General features: G+C 44.3%; 1 protein-coding gene across 2 annotated transcripts in view; it reads left to right on the top strand.

The window, feature by feature from the left end:
• SH3KBP1 (SH3 domain containing kinase binding protein 1) overlaps nt 1-23,361 on the top strand; it is a 338,393-nt gene that overhangs the window by 122,355 nt on the left and 192,677 nt on the right. For both annotated transcript variants that reach the window (XM_080831325.1, XM_080831326.1), the window contains one exon: nt 19,843-19,966. In XM_080831325.1, coding sequence (XP_080687451.1) covers nt 19,843-19,966 — 124 coding nt within the window. The remainder of the gene's footprint in view (nt 1-19,842; nt 19,967-23,361) is intronic.

Genomic DNA, 23,361 nt, shown 5'->3' with positions numbered 1-23,361 from the left:
TATGTAGCTGAGTTAGTCACATTAGATGGATTTTTAGCTTCACCCTGAGTGGTTACTGGGGTTGTAGATAACATGTATTGATTTATATCTCTCATTTACAAGGCAGGGTAGGAATTATAAAGTGATGCTGTTAATTTTGGTTGAACCCCAGGTATTATCGTATGGTCTTTCTTTTCCCCCCACCAATGTATCATGGAGCCTTAAAACAGAGTCCCCAGCATGTCCTTTCTGTATTTAAACCTTTTAGGCTTTGAGGTGTGCCTCTCATTGTTGAGCTGGGGTGGTTATAGCTGCCCAAAGAGGGCATAGAGCAGCAAGATAGCTCAGGATGATAGTAAATCCTGTGATTCTCTGGGTAAAAATCTCATCAGTTGCAGCTAGCATGTGTGTTTTGTGTGTTTGCGTGTTGTGTGTGTGATTGTAGGTGATGAGAAAATTGATACCAGTGCAGTGTATTGTAATCAGCACATCTCCTGCATGTGACCCAAAGCCACACCACCCATTTGTGGTGCTCCCCAGTGTGTTCTGGGTTCCGAGCAAATTAACCTCCAAGTCAGAACTGCCCAGACTCTGCAGGAGCTGAAGCGAAGCCATTCTGTTGGTGTGGGGGCGGGGAGTAGGTTTACCGGGAGAGGACCAGGGCAAGTTAAGAAGTTGTTCTATGTTTCCGCCAATTAATTATTGTAGCTTCCCAGCATGTATGAAAGGAACAATGTGAATAACATCAATACTGATTATTTTCCTTCATTATTCTGTCCACCTGCTATTTACTGTGAACATTCCAGGGAGAAGAGATAAGCCAAGGCTACATTTTAAAACTCCAGAGTCTCAAAGCATGCTTTGTCTAGCTTTCTGGTGCTGATGGGTGAGGATGGGGCAGGGCTGTCATCACATTTTTAGATCTATTTTTAAACTCTGAGGACAAATTTTATAAATGTGAGCTGCTGCTGCTGCTTTTCAAAAAATCCCTTTCTACTCTAAAAATAATATGCTGGGAAAAAGTTTGTGAATTGTTTATTGAAGAGAGACTCAGAGATTCAGCTGAGTGTGTTTCCTTATAAATAAGGGGGAAAAAATCACCTCGCAGCTACTGTCTGAAAACAGATGTGGCTTCTTGGGAAAGATTTCCAAGATATAAATGCCAGTGTAAGAATGTGGAAGAAAATTCAGAATTTTTCCTTCTGGCCTCCCTTTTCAGACCTTCCAAACCCTACTCATTTCTTATCACCAAATTGGTAGGTTTTCCCTTTGGGGGCATTTTGTTGTCCTCAGTGGTATAAATGCCCCCAGCTTCTTCTCTTACCAGTCCCCATAATCAGACTCGTGTCTCCTGCAACACTCGGTATCGTGCTATCTTGATCACGGGCATTTATCATGGGCCACTCACTGTTCTAAGTTCAGTTCAGATTTTATTTTATTTAGTTGTCTTAATAACCCTTGAGTTAGGTGTCACCAATATTCTCATTTTGAAGAGGAACTAGGCTGTCTATGGCTCCCCAAGATGTCCACATCCTAATCCCCAGAACCCGTGAAGTATGTTACAGATATATTACGTGGCAAAGAGACTTTGCAGCTTTGCTTAAGGCTCTTAAGATGGGGAGTTGATAATCACCAGGGTCCTTATGAGAGGGAGGTGTACAGACAACAAAAATAAAAATAGCTAAGTCAGAATACATCAAGATTAAAAAGTCCTGTGCATCAAAAGACACAATCAACAGAGTGAAAAAGCAGTGGGATGGGAGGAAGAGTCTATGTATCATGTATCAGAATAATAACTCGTGTAACTTAACAGCAACAAAAAAACAACCTGATAAGAAGTGGGCAAAGGACCTGAAGAGATATCGTACCGATGAACATTTACTGTCAGTAAACAAGCACATGGAAAGACGCTCAGCATCACTCATCATCGGGGAAATGCAGATCAAAACCACAGTGAGATATCACCTCACTCCCATTAGAATGGCTACTATTAAAACAACAACAGCATCAACAACAACACAGGAAATGACAAGTGTTGGCAAGGATGCGGAGAAATTGGAACCCTCGTGCACCGTTGGTGGGAAAGCAAACTGGTGCAGCCCCTGCGGAAAACAGGGTGGAGGTCCCTCAAAAAGTTAAAAACAGAGCTACCCTATGGCCCAGCAATTCTACATTCAAAAGAATTGAAAGCATGTTCTCGAAAAGATATTTGTACACCTACATTCATAACAGCATTATTCACAGTAACCAAAAGGTGGAAGCAACCCAAGTGTCCATTAATGCATGAATGAATAAACAAAATGTGGCATACACATATAATAGAATAATAGCCTTAAAAAGGAAGAAAATTCTGACACACACTACAACAAGGATGAACCCTGAAGACCTTATGCTAAGTAAAATAAGCCTGTCACAAAAAGGAAGATACTGTGTGATTTCATTTCTGAGATACCTAGAGTAGTCAGATTCAGAGACAGAAGGTTAGGATATTGGTTACCAGGAGCTGGGAAGAGGTTGGAGTGGGTAGCTCTTATTTAATGGGTAGAGAATTTCAGTTTTGTAACCTGTTAATCTGTTAATGAGTATTATTTCTCTTTAGTCTGTTCATGCTAAATAAAGGCAGATATTTCCAGGCACAAATGAAGAGACTCCTGTCTCAGCTGCCATCAATGGGCAGTTTCCCATGACAAAATACTTCATCAGCCTCAAATCTAAGTTTTGGAAACCAGGCACCTAAAATCAGGGCTTTCTACTTCTCAGAATGAGTTATTTTTTTTTAAGATTTTATTTTTAAGTAATCTCTACAGCAACGTAGCGCTCGAACCTATAACCCTGAGATCAAGAGTCACACGCTCCACTGACTAAGCCAGCCAGAGGCCCCTGGAATGAGTTATTTATTCGAAGCTGAGGTTGTGGATGTTTCTTTCTTTTTGGAGGGATGAAAGTGGGGAGTAAGAGGCCTTTCAATAATATGCATTAACTTTTGCCATAAAATTATTAGCAAAAATGAGTGTTCTCTCTTGTTCAGTGGACAAGGTCTTTGTAATCATGGCACACCTCTAAAAAGACCTAAGGAAAAAGAGTAGATTTTGCAAAAAAAAAAAAAAAAATTGAGAAACTTCTGGATGGAAAGAAATGGAATTGATAGAATAAATAGACAAATGACAAACGGGAAATTCTGCGACATATGAAAGACCAAGGGACAATTCTTTAATATTCAGAGATCTCTTAGAAATGAAAGGGGAAAAAAAAGAAATGAAAGGGAAAGAGGCAAAGTGCTTTGTAGTGAAACTGACAAAGGACATGAGCAGGCAGATCACTGGAAAAGAAAGTCAAATAGATGGCAAGCATATGAAAAGCTGATCAACCTTAATTTGTACTGATTAAAGAAATGTAAATTAGATTTCGTTTTCTGTGGTCAGATTGGCAAAAATTAAGAAGTTTAAAGATCCAGAATACAGGGAAGTTGGCACTCATTCATGTTCTTAGAGGGAGCATAATGGAGGAAAACTGTTTGGAGGCTAATCTTGTTTGTCTTTTAAAAGTAAGGATGCACCAGACTGCAAAGTGAAATAAATTTCACTTTCAGAATTTGTTCCCCAGTTATACACGTGCATATGTGCAGATTTGGAGACACAGTGATGCTCACTGTAGTGTTTGTAATTGCGAAAGACTTAAGACCAGCACATAGTGTCATGTGGGCTATAACCTGGAGGGGAGAGGACTCTTCCTTTGCAGCCCCAGATTATAGTAAATCATCCATTTAGCCAAGGATACAGAAATTCAGCAGAAGGGGGATGGCCTCGGGGCAGGAGCAGATGAAGTATATATCAGGGTGTGTTTCATGCACCCGTCTCCGCCCCTAGATTCCAGGGGTCTGCTCAGCAGCGGAGATTCTGCCAGATCTCAGAAACAGCCAGTTTGCTGTGCCATGAGTTTTCTCCATCAGCATTCCAGAAGAGCCAGCAATGACAGCTGGTGTACTTCCGTTTATGGTATGGTGAGAAACATGCAGCTCCCATGGTTCGTGAACTGAACTCGACTCCAGCAAACCCATTTGTTCATTCAGGGGAGTGGAAGGCAGAGACAGTAGCCGCATGTCCCCAAGGAGATATCTCTCCTCTGATTTTTCGTCCCCTCATTTTCCTAGTTCCCGCCCCACACCCACCCGGTCTCCAGCTCTGACTTAGTGCTCTTTAATCTGGGTGGTTCTGATTGGTCAGACTTCCGAGTTCTGAAATCTCCTTTCCGGCACAAGCAGATCATCCCCTCAGATACTGGCAAATCCCACAGCTGGATTCTGTGCAGCCATGGGAAAGAGGGGCAGAGCTCTGATAGCTGAAGAGGTCCAAGAGGCATTGCCAAATGGAAGAAAGGAAGATGCAATACACCACCTATTGTATGAGTCTATTTGTCTTAAGAACAAGTAGGGACACACGCATGTATAAACCCACACACACACACACACACACACACACACACATGACTCATTAATAGTTCCTAGGGGAGCAGGGCTGGGATTTCACTGGGGAATGGGGATACTTTTACCTTTTGCTTTATATCCTCTTTTATAATTTTGTGGAGCAAGCATGTATGTCTTTAGAATGATTAATTTTCAAAATCGAAGTGATGCATAGGTACATAGATTAAAAACTTGTGTAGTATTGAAAGACATCTGAGGATCCAGCAGCTCTGTGTCCCTTCTCATATCCTTGTCTTCTAGGAGATGCTTTTCAGTTCAAGCTGTTGCTTCTAGTATTTGATGTTGTACTTCTAAGTAATACACGTGCGCTGCTGTCTCTTGGTTTGTCAATTCTAGATAGTATCTTTTACTTGTTATGGTAGTTAATGATTTCAGCTCACTTATGGCCCCCTCCCACCTTACCCCATCCTCCCTATATGGTTGCAGCTCAGGTTTTGGTCTAATCTGTATTTAATGTGTTCATTACTCTAACAATGTTGATACTGAGTATTGAAACAAGAATATAATTCTTTTATATGACTTCCTCTTTTTCCTAGAGGTAACAATTCTTTGTTTGTTGACTTATCCCCAGACGTGCAAATTTTTCCATACCTTGAACTAAATAGCTCTGTAAAGTGCCTCTTGATCCACCCCCGCCCCTATCCCCACAAAAATACCAGCCCCTTCCAACGTGAACCGGTTGCTCTTGAAGCTACTGCTGAGAAGTCAGCCAGGAAATTCCCCCCACCTGTTTCATTATTGACTGCCCTGGGTCCTGGGTCCTGGGTCCTGGCTCCTTTGCTCTCTTGTTTTACTCACTGGATTTGGTGGGTCACACCCTTCCAGTAGCTCTCTCAGAAAGAGTACATGGAAGTTCATTTTTTGAGACTTCTGCTAGACCCACCGCAGCAGGAGTCGAGTACTGGGAAGTTTCTCCCTTTTAATACTCACCACTTCTCAGGGCCTGGCCTGTGGCTGTTGGCAGGTGGGGCCCCCGCTCCTGCTGATGGAGCCTGACACCTCTGGGACCCAGAAGCTGTGCCTCACCCACAAGCTCTCATTCAATCTTCAAAATATACCAGTCGCCCATATTACAGCCCACAAAACGGAGGCATCATGGTCATACCCGCTGCAATGTCAGCGCCAGAACTTGAACTGAAGAATCAGCTGTATGAGCCAGTGCTCCCATCTTTCCAAACCCAGCTGCTCCTTACTGGAAGGAGAATTAACAGTAGTGGGCCCTGAGTGCTAAGTGCCAAACGCATGGTCACGGATACAGGGTGAGTCTAATCATGAGTGCCCGCCTGTGTCTGCTTCCTGAGCGCTTCAGCTCGAGTTAGCCGTCCTTTGCTAGAAGTATCTTCCGGTCTTATTGACTGTGCCTGTGTGTGAGCATGTATGGGAGTATAAGAGGGGGATTGATTTATAGTTATGCTTCTAGCTCCTTGCAATAATTAAAATGCTCTGCCTATCATTCATATGAGCTCAGTATGATTATTTTTATTGCTCCAAAATCTAGTTCCAAGCAATGCAAGACTTTCACCCCCTCTTCCTGCTCCTTTTGTGATCTGCAATGCCTCATTACTTTGCAGTTTTCTGCTGATTGCACAGTTTAGCATTTGATCTTTTTGTTAACCAGAGTCAGGTGACCACACATAGGGTAATTAGATTAACCTGCCCCTCCTCTTCTTTACTGAAACAATATAAAATCTGGTATTCTGTTGGCACATGGTTTCCTTAGATTAATGATCTTGGAGCTGCTGTGTGGAAATTTGCATAGCTCCCTACAGCTCTGAGAAATGAGAATGCCCAGCTGTCTAAAAGCTTTAATCAGGAAATGAGCATGAAATGGCATTGTTTTGTCACGGGCTTGGAATAATTTATTCCTGACAATCGGGTTATCCAGGATGGAAATGTATGTAAACATTCTTTCAACAACCAGTAAACAGGTGCTTTTTTGTTCAAAATTCAAGAATTTCTTTACATGGGAGTGGCTTTCACACCATTGGTCCTCACACCGCTCACACTTCTTGGAAGTCTTTTCTATGGTCAGATTCCTTGTCTGTCCTCTTTTAAATGGCAGTTTTTGGAAGTTGGCCTTTCAGAGCAAGTGAGGAGAGCATACCCGAGTAGGTGGGGTGGGGTGTGACCTCAGGGAGTGCAGGCTTGGCCACGAGACTGCCTGGGCCTCAGTCCTCACTCAGCCCTTTTGCTGTGTTGTGTCCTCTTGGGACCCACTTCCGCAGCTGTCAAGAGAGATACTGACGCTCAGCATGGCTGTGAGCCTTCAGTGAGTTACTCCATGCAAACCCTTAGAACAGTACCTTGTTATACTATATTCTTTGTAATTGCAGGCGAACTCCAGAGTTTTTAGATTTAGGGAAATGAAGGGTAGATTGAGTTTCTTTTTATATGTAAGAGATCCTAGTGCATTTACGTTTTTTCCCCATTAGCTTATTAGTCTTAGCAGCGGTTGTGGCTGTGAAAATTCTCACTGGGTTAGACGCACTTATAGCTGGCACATAAGTAGACATTCAAATATATCTGTTAGAAGAATGATAGAGCTCATGATGATGGCCACCATTTATTGAGTGTCTGGGAATGAAAGATGACTGAGACCTTTTCCTTACCCCCGAGGTCCTCACGGAGTAGCTGGGAGAGAGACCTAGATAGTGTCCTGGGGTCAGTGCTGTGACAGGGGTTCCCGGCAGGGGCCACAGGGGCCCAGGCTCATCATCAAAGCTTTTAAAAAGATGGCAGAAATTGGGGTCCCTGGGTGGCTCAGTTATTAGACGTCTGCCTTCAGCTCAGGTCATGATCCCAGCATCCTGGGATCAAGTCCCACATTGGGCTTCCTGCTCAGCAGGGAGCCTGCTTCTCCCTCTCTAGCTCCCCCGTGCTTGTGTTCCCTCTTTCGCTGTCTCTTTCTGTCATAAATAAAACCTTAAAAAAAAAAGATGGCAGAAATGACTGTTTGACCTTTGATGGTCCTTCTCTTTTGTCCAAGAGCAGGCTGCTTACCTAGATGTCATCCCCCAATTCCTGTGATTCAGGCTGTACTGGTCAGGGAGTAGGTATGACGTCATCAGAAACATTTAAAAATTTTTTCCGAAGAGGCTTTGGAGACAGTGCCCACCCCTCAGGGAGCTCAATTCGAGATCATGTAATTAACATTTTTGAGCATAATTAACCAATCCCACAGTTTAAGTCTTGTTATACTCTGGGTACCAAAGTAAACCGTATTCTGCCTGTGTAAAACTACCGCTATGGCTTAACATTGCCTTTTTATATGCATTTTATTTGGTTTTCTGGGTTGTTGTCATGCCATAGATTATACTTGTATTTCCAAAATTTTGAATTTTATATCATATTTATTTTAAAAAAATTGTTGGGCCTGGTATGATTTTCCCCACATCTTAACTTTCTTATCTCCCCTTCTTGATGAAGTAGATGGACTGAGGGCTCTCTTTTAAGCTTTGTATCTGTTCATATGTTGGGACCCAGCAACCCTGGGATTATTACAGTAGCGGTGGAAAGGATATAACTGAACTGTATGAGGGGGCGGCGGCAACGTCTTCCTTGTATGCAGAAAAAGTAGCGGTCAATAGTCTAATTATTAGGAAATAGTAAACACATTTTAGTGATTATTATTTGTTTGTTTAAAGATTTTATTTATTCATTTGACAGAGTGAGAGAGAGAGAGAGAGAGCGAGCGCATAAGCAAGGGAAGGGCTGAGGGAGAGAGAGAAGCAGGCTCTCTGCTCAGTGCTCAATCCCAGGACCCCAGGATCACGACCTGAGCCAAAGGCAGCCGCTTAACGACTGAGCCACCCAGGCGCCCCTATTTTTCTTTTTAAGACTTTAGTTATCCATTTAATAGAGAGAGAGAGAGAGAGAACTCAAGCAGGGGGAGTGGCAGACAGAGGGAGAGGGAGTGACAGGCCCCCCAGCTGAAGGATCCCCACACGGGGCCTGATCTCAGCACCCTGAGATGGTGACCCGAGCCCGAGGCTGATGCCCAACAAACTGAGCCACCCAGGCGCCCCTGTGATTACTTTTTACATTAAAGTTTTGTTTGACTAACACAGGCACATGGTAGCAATTAAAAGGGACAAAATGTATGCTTTCCCTGTCTCTTGGTCATCCTGTTCCCCGCCCTGGAGGAAGTCGCAGTTATCAGTTTGTTCTGTATCACACAATGAGGCATGTGCACACTTTTGCAGAAATGCTAGCATACATTATCAGGCTTTTTTACCTAGCAACATGTCTTAGTAATTATCCTTATTGGCACTTAGAGACACACCTCATTCTTGGAGAGAGCTGCTTGGGATGGATTTACTGTAATTCAGGTAACCAGTTCTCTACTGACCCTCATTTACATTTTTTCAGTCTTGCTAATTTAAGCAGTGTTGTACGTAATACCATTTTGCACGTGTGTGAGTATACATGTAGTTTAATTTCCTAGGAGTGGAAATACTGAGTCAAAAGGCAGAGACATTTAAATTTTTGATAGGTAATTGCCACATTGCTTCCCACAGGCGTTGTCCCGATTTTTATATCAATTTATACTCATTGGAGAGCATGAGAGGGTATCTTTCTCTGTGCCACAACTAAAATTATATTGTTTCGATTGTTGCCAATCAGACAGGTTAAAAAAAAAGATTTTTCACACTAATAAGGTCACTGGGTATCAGAGAGATCCATTGAGAAGATTTATGGTATTTAATACCAAGGGAAAAAAGAGATCTCATCATAGTAAAGATTATATACATTCTTTTTTTAAAAAGATTTTATTTATTCATTTGACAGAGATCACAAGTAGGCAGAGAGGCAGGCAGAGAGAGGAGGAAGCAGGCTCCCCGCTGAGCAGAGAGCCCGATGCGGGGCTTGATCCCAGGACCCTGAGATCATGACCTGAGCCGAAGGCAGAGGCTTTAACCCACTGAGCCATCCAGGCGCCCCAAGATTATATACATTCCTTTTTTTTTTTTTTTAAAGACTCTATTATTTGTCAGAGAGAGAGAGAACACACAAGCAGGGGGAGCAACAGAGGGAGAAAGAGAAGCAGGCTCCCCGCCGAGCAGAGAGCCCGATGTGGGGCTCGATCCCAGGACCCTGAAATCATGACCTGAGCCGAAGGCAGAGGCTTTAACCCACTGAGCCACCCAGGCACCCCAAGATTATATACATTCTTATCTAGACTATTTGCTTCTGGAGAGTTTTGTGCTTACTGCCCTCCATACTTATTACTCTTCGCATGGATAGAACCTGTGTGCTGGGCACCGTGCTACATGCTGTGAGAACAGACAGTGCTCTGAGAGGTCCCGGACCCTCAGAAGACTGGTGTGAGCACGGTAAGACAGTAGGTGTAAGCACTGCACTTTCAGTATAGGGATGCAGCCAAAACGATTCAGGTCTTTTTGTCCAGTGAGCACTGCACAGATATTATCACGTGAATTCCACTGTAATTTGCATTTTTCTTATGAGTGTGGTTAACCATCTTTTCACGCAGTGGACTCATTTTTTTCCCTATGAATTGTCCTTTGCTCTTTTTGTTGGGTTCTTGATCTCTTTGCCTACACTTTGTAGAAGGTGTTCTCTCTAACAAGCAACGCTCCCCCACTTGGACTTTTGTTGATGAATCTCCTTTCTTTTTATTTTGGTTTTGTCTATTTTGTGGTTGTAGTTTTCCGTAACTCACCAGTCTTTTCTTTTGCAGCTTCTGGATTCTGTGGCCGAGTGTCAAATCCTCTTTCCCACTCTGAGGTCATTAACTATTTCTCTCATGTTTTCTTCTAGTGCTTTTAAGGTTTCATTTTTGAATGAGTAAATTTATTTTGAATGTCTAAGATTCCCAGTTTATTTTTTAAAAAGATTTTATTTATTTATTTGACAGCGAGAGAGGGAACACAAGGAGGGGGAGTGGGAGAGGGAGAAGCAGTCTTCCCATCCAGCAGGGAGCTCGATGTGGGGCTTGATCCCAGGACCCTGGGATCATGACCTGAGCCGAAGGCAGACACTTAACTGGCTGAGCCACCCCAGCACCCCATAACATTCCCAGTTTAATAAAGAAATAGGTATTGCTTGTTTAAAGAAAATGAGGTGGTGTGTGAATTTTCTTACTGTATCTCCTTCCTACTGCTCTTAAACCAAATCCTATCCTGGCAGGTGAGAAGTTGGTTGTGATCCAGTGAATGCTAGCTGGGTTTTTGTGGGAATGATAGAGACTTCCATGTTGTCATAGCTTTGGGCTGAATTGGAAATAATACCCCTTGTCTGTAATAGGTGTCCTGCCCATAACACTCTGCTAAATTGGCCATTCATTTGACAGATAGTTATTAAGTGCTTACTAAAGCATGTCCAAACAGCTGGTTGGTATTGACACCCTTTGATCCACTGGTAATAATCTAGATGGTTAGCAGAGCATGGGCAGTTGTAAAGGCACTGGCTCTCATGACAGTAATCACATTGTGCATATATCAGGAAGCTGTGTTACCTCTTTGGGACACGAAGGAAGCTGTTCTTATCTTTGTCCAGCCTGTGGCACTTCCTGAACTCTTCTCAACGTTTATTCCCACCCTGCTGGTCAAGAACTCCTTCCTGGGCTTGTGTTATCAGTGATTATTGGGAGATAATACTGCAAATGTATGATATTAGAAATATGTAGTTGAAGATTTACATAGAAACATGACAATAGGTATCCTGTTACTTTAAAAAAAGAACCTTGTTAGCTTTGAGCTGAAAATATCATAGGTCAGTGATATGTCAGAGCACTTTTCTAAGTGGGAACATATTTTGCTAAGTATAAGAAAACCATTGTGGTATGAGATACTGGCATAGGTTCACTATGTAATTTTTAGGGGAAATGATGAAATATTTCAAGCATTAGAAAGAGGCAGAAACTAAATAGCAAACACCAGTGTGTCCACCCCCTTGATATATCAAATCCTCATATTTTGCCATATTTTCAGATGTTTTATGTGTGAGTGTATGTGTGTGTGTGTATTCTTTGTCTTCCTAATGAAGTTGGTGCATTTCATGGTTCGACAGCATTGATATTTTTAAATTTTTAAAATTTTATTTATTTATTTATTTATTTATTTGACAGACAGAGATCACAAGTAGGCAGAGAGGCAGGCAGAGAGAGAGAGGAGGAAGCAGGCTCCCTGCCGAGCAGAGAGCCCGATTCGGGGCTCGATCCCAGGACCCTGAGATCATGACCTGAGCCGAAGGCAGAGGCTTTAACCCACTGAGCCACCCAGGTGCCCCAACATTGATTTTTTTTTTAAGATTTTATTTATTTATTTGACAGACAGAGATCACAAGTAGGCAGAGAGGCAGGCAGAGAGAGAGGAGGAAGTAGGCTCCCCGCTGAGCAGAGAGCCTGATGCGGGGCTCGATTCCAGGACCCTGAGATCACGACCCGAGCCGAAGGCAGAGGATTTAACCCACTGAGCCACCCAGGCGCCCCCCAACATTGATATTTTTTAAATTGTGATAATGAGATACATCTTTTTTAGAGAAACAGAATCTCACAGCTGAAGCTCCCCTGGAGTTCTGCTATTTGCTTTCAAGATACTTGTGGTGTCTTCCCAGGTGTCTTGAGGTTGACTAGCCTTTTCTGAAGGGAGCCAAATGCTGGGAAATCCCAGGCTCTGCAAGCAGCCAATGTTCATGGGGTGGCTGCTCCTCAATTTTGCCTTTTATATGGGGGGCAGGCAGGAAGAGAGTACGCTTGGGGGGGTGGGCAATGTGCTATTTTAGGATTCCTTATCTATTCAAAACTCTCTTGCAGTACGTTTGGTGGAAGGGTTTGCTTTAGTGATTTCCTTTTATCTCCTGCCAGGGGTAATTTTGCAAAAAGGTTTTCCATGAAGAGCAGAGGGGGCACAGCTGGGATCCCACAGCCGCACCCCGCCCTAAAGGGAGCCTTACCTGGAGAAAGAAACAGACTAGGTTTGAGGGCAGGCTGATGAATGACTCCCTTTTCCCCCTTGCTGTGCTTCTACCCTAAACTGAAAGGACCCTGTCCAGGCTCATGCTAAGACACGGGGAAGCCCAGGACCAGTGTTTTCTGCAGGTCGGCACAGCACCGGCCTCCCCCTGGTGTCATCGGCACCAGCCCGCTCTGTGGGCCTGTAATGTGGGGGCAGGAGAGAAGGAAATAGTTTAAGACGTGAGGCAAGCAGCTGAGGTGGAGAGGAAGGACCCCGTGGAGGGAGGAGATCTACTTGGCTGATTGTGTCAATTACATGAGTCACCCCTTGGCTCACCCACTTGGTAAGCAGCATCTGGCGCATTCCAACTACTTGTGCCCTTGACGTTGATCCCGGGAAGCTTTCCCCTGAGATGAATTTTAAGACACCCAAGCACTAGCTTTTTCATGTTTTTGACCTTCTAGGATGAAATACTAGCACATTTCATTTTAAAAGAATGTGTTGTCTTCTGGCTTTAGCGTTCATGTTGTTACTTGAAGTGGAAACAGCATACAGTGAAGTGTGGAGATCTTATACGCAAACACAGCTCCATGAAGGTGTGGGTGTGTATATGCCTGTGCAACCGTCACCCAGACCAGATTGCAGAACCTCTTCATCCTCCCGGTCATTACCTTCCCAAGGGCAACTGCCCTTTGGCGATCTCTCACCACTGATAAGCTGTCTATGGTTGAGCTTCACATAACAGGAGCGTAGAGCATGGGGTCTTCTCAGTCTGGCTTCTTTCACTGAACATTCTGGTGGCGAACTTCCTCCGTTTTGTTAAGTGTTTTTCTTTTTTATAGCTCTTGCTATTTAATGATGACATTGATAATGACAAGAAACAACCTGTATGCTGCTCCCTGGTTTACTCTTTGACCCCGAAGACAACTCTGTGATGGTGCCAGAGCATTTAGGGTTAGGTCTTTTAGAGATGACAGGGGAGCTGCTTAGAGGCTTTCGGTATTGCCCCTAGGTCACCCACCTAATAAATGATGACGCCGACACTAGTTGTTTTCTGTTTTGTTTGGTTTTGTTTGACTCACACCATCATTCTCCCTGTTTACTGTGAGGCCTGCTTCTTAACTTGTGTCCAGGTTGGTGGTAGGATGAGAGGAGGCAAGGACCCCCAGACCGGACCTTCACTGGTGTTTTACTGGGGAGTATTTCGGTTAATTGAAAGAAGTTAAGGTTCAACCAAGCCATCCACCCCCCCCCCCCAGCACCTGTCTAGTATGTGATGAATGGGGAGGCTAAGTAGAAAAGAGGGAAAGCCAGCTTAGCTCAGCCGCCAGCCACATCCAGGCAACTCCATTTAACACAAAGCAGACCATGCTCGTCTAGTTCCCAGTTGTGCACAAATTATGCCTTTGCTCAGTGAGGCTGTTGTTTGCAGGCTGCTAAATGTGTCATGACAGATTTTTGCTAGAGTGGCATCGTTGGGGCTTTTTGGCCTCCAGATGTGGGTGAGCCATCTTGGGCTCTGATCAACGTAGTGCTCTGGGAAACAGGAATGGTACAAGTTCTCCTCTCCCTTCAGTCACGTTGCCCTTGTGACATAGCTCTAGTGTTATCACAGCATTGATATCTTACTGATGGCCTCAGTGTTACTGTATTGATGAGTTTCCACTGTTGAAGCATCAGATTTAGGATAAAGAAAAGCTGGGTTTCCTTTACCTCTTAAAGAGATTCGTCAATACCCTGATGATTTTGTAGGGTTTTAAAGCAAGCCCAGCCGTTGCTAATTTATATATGTGGGGATGTATGAATTTCTGTAAGTCCCCATGGCCTGTGGGCCGGGGTGTGGCCTCTACCACGAGGATAGTAGGATCCGGGTTCTGAACAATGGCTTAAAATATAGGCCTAGGGGCACCTGGGTGGCTCAGTGGGTTAAGCCTCTGCCTTCGGCTCAGGTCATGATCTCAGGGTCTTGGGATCGAGTCCCGCATCGGGCTCTCTGCTTGGCGGGGATCCTGCTTCCTCCTCTCTCTCTGCCTGCTTGTGATCTCTCTCTGTCAAATAAATAAATAAATAATCTTTAAAAAAATAAAATAAAATATAGGCCTAGTGTTACAAAATGGAGATTGAGGGTTGGGGGCTAGGAACACTCAGACCCAGGAAATCCGGAGTCCCATGACCTGGATCAGAACCTCGGAGAGCTCCAGGTAACCAGATGCTGGGAGCTGTAGGCAGGCAGGAGTTACTCCAGTGCCAAGCCCACCCTCCTCTGCAGCAAAGAGCTTTTATGTGTGCATGAGAAAGGACTTAAAGGATTGGGGCCTCAGTACTGGTAGATTTATGGATAAAGTAGTACCTGATATTCTTCAGATGTGGAGGGAAGGGAAGTGTTCCACTGGAGCCCCAGGTGGGGTGATTTTGAGTCTCCCCTTTATAGCCATGGCACTAACTCTTCCTTGGAGGCAAGGTGTAGCAGGACAGCCCTGCCCAGAAGGCGCAGAGGTGGGTCCCATGACCCACTATGCCCCTGACTAGCCTTGTGGCTTTTGGCTGTTCTTACATCCTCTCTGGGTCTCATGGTTCTTGAATGCAAAAATCTATCAGTCTGGCAGAATCAGGGTTCTATTACTTTTTTTTTTTTCCAATAACATAATGACAATGTTACTGTGAGGAGCAAGTGAAGAAATATCTGCTGAAACACTTTCATTTCTCTAAGCCTTTGCCCTTGTAAGGTTGTGTCATTGCCAGCATTGTTGCCTATTTTTAGAGCCTACCAATAGGAGTCCAGGACATCAGATGTCTGTGAAAGTCAAGGTGTTGTTAGAGAGGTGCATCCCCCTTGTTACATGTGCATGGTAATGAGCACCACGGAGCCAGCGTGCATGGCGGACAGTTTGAGCCAGAATCCAGTATGTGGGGATTTGTGGCTTGCTGTGCAATTTAAAAAGTTTTTAAATGAAAGGGTTTGTCCTGTGGTCTTTTGGAAGTAACTGGGGGATTTCCACAGAGGAGTGACAAGAGCATACCTTTGTTTTTGGAGAGTGTCTCTGGCGGCAGTGTGTAGACATGGAGACGTCACGGCCCCTCCGGCAGGACTCAGGAAGAGTGGTTGAGAGGTGCGTTCTGAAACAAGATGGGTTGGGTTCCGATTCTGACTCCTGTTTGTTTGGCAGGCTTTCTCAGCACTCCGTGTCCTGCTGTGTGCGTCACTGGGGAACAGGGTTGTCGTGCAGACTACAAATTGCCATCCAGGTGAAGCTCTGAGAGCAGCCTGGGCGCATGGCAAGTGTTCCCCTGTTAGCACGTGTTTGTTTTCTTGTGGTTAATTACATATAACAGAAAAGTTGCCATCTTAACCATTCAAAATGTACAGTTCAGTGGCATAAGCTACATGAACAATGTTGTGCAACCATCGTCCTTATCTCCATCCAAAACTTTTTAGTCACCCCAAATGGAAACTTTGTAACCATTAAATATTGACTCCCATCCCCCCTTCCACTTCCTGGTAACCTGCAGTCTTTCTGTCTCTATGAATTTGCCTCATCTAGCTGCAATATATAAGTGGAATCATACAATATTTGTCCTTTTGTCTGGTGTATTTCACTTAGTATAATGGTTTCTAGGCTCATACCTGTTGTAGAATGTCTCAAAACTTGACTCCTTTTTGAGGCTGAATAATACTCTGTTGTGTGGATATACCACATCTTGTTTATCCATTCATCTGTTGTGGGACACTTACGTTGTTTCCACCTTTTGGCTACTGCCATAAATGTTGAGTCCCTGATTTCAGTATTTTCAGGTATATAACTTATGAGTGGAATTGCTTGGTCACACAGTTCTGTGTTTAACTTTGAGGAACTCCCATACTGTTTTCCATAGTGGTGGCATCATTTTCCATTCCCACCAGCAATGCACAATGGTTCCAGTTCCTCCACATCCTCATCAACACTATTTTCCTTTTTTAAAAAATTACTAGGCACTTTAGTGGGTATGAAGGAGCATCTCATTATGGTTTTGATTTGTATTTCCCTAATGGCTAATGATGTTGGATATCTTGTTGTGTACTTACTGGCTATATGTCTATCTTTCTGGAGAAACATCTCTTTGAGTTCTTTGCCCAGTATTCATAGTTTTAAGGTAGCCTAGGAGGAACAGAGAGAAACTGAGAGGTTGAGGAAGTAGATTGAGCCCAACTGGGTGACTGGTTAGGTATGGGGGTTAACACTGAGTTTTCCAGCCTGTGTAAATGGGTGGATGATGGGCTCTCAGGCAGGATAGCTCCCCTCCCTTCCAGAAAAGAAGCAGGTCAGAGAGAAGATGTTGAGTCTGGGGGAACACTGAGCCTGTGTGCCTGGGTGTTGCACAGGTGAAGGGTCTACACGGGGCACTGCTGTATCTGTGTGTCTTGTTTCTCTGGAAAAATATGGGGCATATTTTAAGTTTTGTCTCCTTCCTGCTTCCATCTAAGAAGGAACTTAAGAAATGTGGTCACTGTTAGGCTTCTCTGTGTGGCACATATAAACAGTCATTGAGGGGACAGTGGAATCTGGGCTTTATGAACCAACCTCTCTCTGGTGCTGCTGTCTTAGCCCTTAAGCACCTGCTTGATCAGGTTCGTCCTTCCAACCTCACAGGGTGCTTCTCTGAAGCCTTGGGTTTGAGTATTCTTTTTTTTTTTTAAGATTTTTATTTATTTATTTGACAGAGATCACAAGTAGGCAGAGAAGCAGGCAGAGAGAGAGGAATGGAAGCAGGCTCCCTGCTGAGCAGAGAGCCCGATGTGGGGCTCGATCCCAGGACCCTGGGACCATGACCCGAGCCAAAGGTAGAGGCTTAACCCACTGAGCCATCCAGGCACCCCGGGTTTGAGTATTCTTAACAATCACAAGTTCTAGGGGTGCCTGGCTGGCTGGTGCTGAAGCATGTGACTCTTGATCTTGGGGTCTCAAGTTTGAGCCTCACGCTGGGTACAGAGATTACTTAAAGACAGACAGGCAGACAAACAAACAAACAAAAACCAGTCACAGCTTCTAAAGTTCTCGCCAGTGATCACGCCAGTCTCTCAGACTTTTGTCCCTCCCTCACCGTTCCCCAACTGCATGCCTTTAGCAGTTAGTGCTAAGCAGATGCTTGACATGTCGCCCACAACCCACAGAATTTCTCTGAATTAGTCCTTGGTGACCTTGGATGTTGTATCGCCATGTTATGTTGTGTCCAGCTGGGAGGTCTGTGTGAGCACAGTCATGTCCACATTGCAGCGCAAAGGGAGGTTTGAGCAACTGTTCTCCCCCCAAAGAAGCAACCTCTGGGGAATGAGCCCCCGTGGTGGCTTGTTTTCTTTACTTCTCAAGCCACAGCATCCTGCCAGCCATCACTAAGAAAGCATCCCATCATGTGGCTCAGGCGGCCAATGTTTGCAGATTATCCCCTGATGCCATCTGCCTGTGAGGCTACAGAAACCCCCGGCAACTGCTGTTCTAGCAGGTGCCACGGCTGCCGAGGTGGGAGTCCGTGTACATACACACGCGTGCACACAGCTTTGTGCTGGGTTGGCCTGGGACGCCAGCTGAAACTCTCAACCCAGCAAAGTGCCAGCCACAGTTGCTGATTTCCGGTGGGGCCCTGGTGAAGGAGGGAGGGTGAGGCTGTTGTGAACTGAGCCAGCAGCTGGGGAATTGGATACGGTAACTAACACCCGGGTGTGTAGGAAGCTGCTGGCCAGTAGCTATGTTTTGACAACCTTTTTTGTTCCTTTCTTTCTGCCTCTGCACTCTGCCCAGGCTGAATCTCAGCCCCCTACCTAATTTGCTCTCTTCATGTTTATTCCATAGAAGGAGCCCATCTCCATTTCTTGCCCCATGTTCTTCCTAAAGAACACATCGCCCTTCCTGCCGCTCAGCCATGCTCTGGGTCTAGCCACTTAGTTTTCGCTTTTTCCCCAGTTGGTGTAATTAATCATGGATTCAGACAGGCTTGGTAACCCTCTGCTCCAGACCTGCAGTTTGTGAGTTACTATCATTTTGGGCTATTGATGCTTTCAAAAATAATTATGTCAATTATTAGAGTAATTTGAAGTAATTGTCTCAGCCATCAGGTCTTTAAATTCTGTATCTTTTTTTTTTCTTTTCAGCGTAACAGTATTCATTGTTTTTGCACCACACCCAGTGCTCCATGCAATCCGTGCCCTCCTTAATACCCACCACCTGGCTCCCCCAACCTCCCACCCCCGGCCCCTTCAAAACCCTCAGGTTGTTTTTCAGAGTCCATAGTCTCTCATGGTTCACCTCCCCTTCCAGTTTCCCTCAACTCCCTTCTATTTATTTGAGAGAGAGAGAGCACAAGCAAGGGTAGAGGCAGAGGGAGAGGGAAAAGCAGGGTCCCCACTCAGCAGGGAGCCCTATGCAATGCAGGGGCTCCATCCCAGGACCCTGAGATCATGACCTGAGCTGAAAGCAGATGCTTAACCGACTGAGCCACCTAAGCACCGCTAAATTCTATATCTTAATGGCTTTTTATAAAGATTTTATTTTTTTTATTTGCAATAGAGAGAGAGAGAAGAGAGCGAGTGCGCACACAAGCAGTAGGGAGGGGCAGGGCAGAGGGAGAAGCAGACTGCCCACTGAGCAGGGAGCCAGAGGCGGGACTCAATCTCAGGACCCTGAGATCATGACCTGAGCTGAAGGCAGACATTTAACCAACCGAGCCACCCAGGCGCCCCCTTTAATGGATCTTTGATAAGAGACCAGCTAGAGCAAACTTTCTGCATAAAGGGCCAGGTATTTTATGCTTTGATCTCTGTTCCAAATACTCAGTTCTGCCATCATAACAGCCTTAGAAAATTCTTCAACGGATAAAGGTGGTCATGTTGTAGTGAAATTTAATTTATAAAAACATGTGGTGGGCTCTGCTGATCCCTGGCCTAGAATGATGATCTTTATTTCTGTTTGTCCTCCTTATATTTTTCTTTGTCAGGAGTTAAAGAGACCCAGAGGAACTTGTTGAGTATAAATGAACTTTAAGTCCCCTTCTTTTGGGTTTAGCATAATTGTGAGACAATGGTGATTTGAGAATATATTTCTCTAACCCCCTGTTGGGAAGGATAGAAACCAGAAGGCTCTTAGGGGGCGAATCTACCTGGCCAAAGCTTGTCCTTGTTCAAAAAGTAGGACAGGCTGTCACTTGGAGCTGTGCAATACGGTATTCCCTTTCTGGTCACTATGACTTTCTGGTCAGAGTCACATGAGGTCACGTCACCATAGTGGACATCATTTTACTTTACGGGAGCAGGTGCTTCAGTAATAAATGTAAGGAAAACAAGCCACAACAACATCGGAAATGGTATTTTTCAAACATCATGTTATACCGAGTTGAGTTCATTAGAGTTCATTTCCAGAAAGCTGAAGCTTAACATAGCCGAAGAGCTATTTAAAAATTTCAAACAATAGTCTTGTTTTCCTTTTATCCGCACAGGAAATAAAGAAAGAAATGAAGAAAGACCCTCTCTCCAGCAAAGCTCCAGAAAAACCCATGCATGAAGTGTCCAGCGGAAACGCTCTGCTATCTTCTGAAACAATTCTGAGAACCAATAAGAGAGGTATGAAAAAGAAGAACAAACCCCTCCCCCCATACAAACCCAAACTGGAAACTTCCGGGTGAACTGTGTCAAACTCTGAATTGCTGAAAAATTGAATGGCAGTTGCCTTTTGTTTTTTCGTATAATTTGGACACACACACACACACACACACACACACACAGCGAGTAACAATGTAATGACTATAGTAAAGGGAACGAATACAATTTTTTTTCACAACAAGAAAGTAGACTAGATTTGCAAATGATGATTTTCCTAGGACATTAGCTTTCACTTTCATATCTATTTTTGTGGAAGAAAGATGACTTTAGAGAATGTTATGGCGCGTGCTGAGCTGTGCGTGTCTGGCCATGCTCTGTTTTTAATTTAAAGGCAGGCTTTGTCAGGGTCTTTCTCTCTGCCTGCTGGCCTCCCAAACACAGACCGTGTCTCTCTAGGTTTAGGAGACAGATGTGCACAGATAGAGCTCAGACATCGCTCTCACCAAGGGAACTTTAACCATCTTGTCTGCCTGGGTTGAGACCTCAAGGCAGATTCTCAGGTATTAGCTCGCTGGGGTGTTGTTTTCTCCCATACCTGGCCCTTCGTGTCACCGCTGTTTGAGATGACAAGAGAGGGCTCAACTGACTTCTCCTGTGGTCCCAGGAGATTTCCTCAGCTTTTCCTGCCCCTACGCTCACACAGAGCAGGCCCCGGGGCAGGGTAGTGTTCAGTGGCAGGCTTTTCATGGGCTGATTACTTCCTTAAACAGAAATATAGAGCTGTTCAAAAGCAGGAGCAGGAAATGTATTAGCAAAGAGTTCCATTAAAAAGAAAAAAGATGGCAAGTTTACATAACCACAGGGAAGAACAGCTAATCTTTCATAAAATTTAGACAGCATAAGAATTTGTCCAATAAACTGTCCATTGATCATAGTGCTTGAGACATTAGCTTTGTGTCTCTCTTCCTTCCTGCCTCTTCCTCTTCCCCCTCCAGCTGCCCTGAGTTACATTTCCTTTTTTAATTATTCAAATGGAGTATTGGCTGGCGGCCCACGCTGGTTAGCAGCTATAGGATTTTCTTTCTTTTCTTGTTTTCTATTTTTTTTTTAAAGCCCATCCTACCAATGCAGGGGGTTTCCCATGTTAAGAATGAAGCATACTTTGCTGTCAGACTATAGTTGTCCCCTGAAGTGCCTCCTGCATTCTTGCAAATAAGTTCCAGAACTCCTGAGGCCTGCCTTCCTGGGTTTCAGAGAGTTAGAAGTCAGTGTGTCTGTCTGTATTCCCAACCCTTGCTTGCTGCCCCGAGCCCCTCTTGTTCCTCCTCAGGCTTCTTGGGCCAGTGAGCCAAGGACGGGCACACACGTGGTGACGAGCCGCAAGGCTTCTCCTGCCAGCCCTGCTCTTGTAAAGTAAATAAGAGAATTAAGGTAATTAATTAACTTAACAAGATAAGGAATTAATTAAGTTAAGGAATTAAGGTAATTATCCAGATGAGTTGAGTAAAAATTACCTGAGAACTTTAAATCAAAGAAGGAATCCAACTTTTCAGATAATTGCCTCTTTACAACTAAAAATCTGGCCTCTGAGATCCTCCTCGGAATTTGTCATGATCCAGAAAAAGGTACTAACGGTGGGGTGGGGGGGGTGGGGGAGAGGGTCCTTCCTTTTAGGCCCGCAGCCTGATTATGACCAACCTTTGACTCTTGGGTATTTTATGTAATGAATCTGCTGGTAGATCCGAGACCTTAGCCCATGGAGGCGTTCTGTAAATAGGAAACACATAAAATACCATCTTCATTCTGTCCCAGGCTTCACACTGACCCCCAGGTCACCTGGGCCAAACATCAATTTCCAGTTGAAGGGAAGCATTGTGTACCCAGGGCCAGCGCCGTGTTTGGCCCTGCCCCCACCCGTCAATACTAACAGTATCCTACTACTCCTTATAATAAACAGCGGGGTGGATTGATTGGCCTTGTCAGGCCAGATAAATAGTTCATTGTGCTGAGCTCAAAAGCTACATTTTTTTCCCACCCCAAATCAATGAAAAACCACTTTTTTCCCTCTTAAAACTAGGATCAGAGGCTAAATCTGTGGGATGTTTCTGGTTACTGTAAACACTTCCATGCAACTAATTTTTCAAGTTTTATGAGTTATTGTCAATGACCCAAGTCTTCTCTTTTCCTTTGTTTCCACCAAGCTTTGTCCCTAGAAATCTCCTGATGTTTTTGTCTGCTGCTGTTGTTACGGAGGGCAGTTGCTTTCAGAGTTTAGTAACAGGCTGCTTTGTTTCATTAACATGGGCTCCCTCTTGGGGTGTTTGAGTCCACCTTGTGATTCACCCTTGGACCCTGTCAGAATTTAATAGAATTAACACGGGTTCTTCTTCTTTTAATAAAGAAAGATCAAAATCTGTTATGAGTCTGAAATTGAACTACTTCACCGGGTCCTGAACTTGAGACAGACTTAGCTGAAGAACTTTGCCACTTGTGGCCAGCAGCTTGGGGACATGCCCCACTTTGCGGTGATGGCAAGTGGGTTGTACTACCTCACCTCTGTGGGATGAGCTCACCCAAAAGCGTGGGATGAGCTCGCCTTCCTCAGGCCCCCATACAAGATCAAGAACCACCCTAGGTTTGAAGGAAGCTACTAGTAGCCCCGAGGAGAGGCCAGGACCATGGAAACCATTTGGGGACTGATTAGTTTCAGTTTTTAACTTTAACCTTTGCGGATTTCTACAGAGTTGATTTAGGGAGGTACTGGAATGACTCCATGTGCTTTTCATTTGAGAAAAAGATGTGACTGAAACTGAGAAAGACAGGCAGAGTGAGAGAGAGAGAACAGTTCCCCAGTTCCTCCAGATGGCCTGGCTGCTGTCGGTTATACATCCCAGGCATTAGGGCTGTGAGGACATTTGTGTCTGCTCCCACCCCTGGCCATGTCTCTGGGCCTTACCCGAGTCATGGTGAAGGAGATTTCCATTTAAAACAAGCTTTTCCCAAGGAGCAAGAAGTCATTTTTCATTTACACTTGCAGCATGGATGTTGTATATCCTGAAGTTACCCCAGACTCCAGAATGCTGACAAATTGTAGCCAGACAATCTGAAAATTTTTCTTGGAGCCAAATGACATTCTCATGAACCAGACAGAAAAAGGTTGTCTGTTTCCTTCTGAGAATGATTTATTCTTTTGTTTCTTCTCTCATTAAGCCCGTATAGAAAAACAACGCACACTCCTAAGTTGAAATACTGATGTATGGAGGAATTTTTTTTTTTGAAAAAAACATTCAAACCTTGAGTTTAAAAACAAAACTGAACAAAGTCGACATTTTCACAGTCAACAAGCAAATACATTCGATACATACTTGAAAATGAGCAAGGAGGATTTTGTCCATTTCTACTTGAATTAAAGGAAA

Source organism: Martes martes (genome assembly GCF_963455335.1).
Source record: "Martes martes genome assembly, chromosome: X".
Lineage (NCBI taxonomy): Eukaryota > Metazoa > Chordata > Mammalia > Carnivora > Mustelidae > Martes > Martes martes.
Note: the sequence above shows the minus strand (reverse complement) of the source record. Positions and strands in the feature narration are given on the sequence as shown.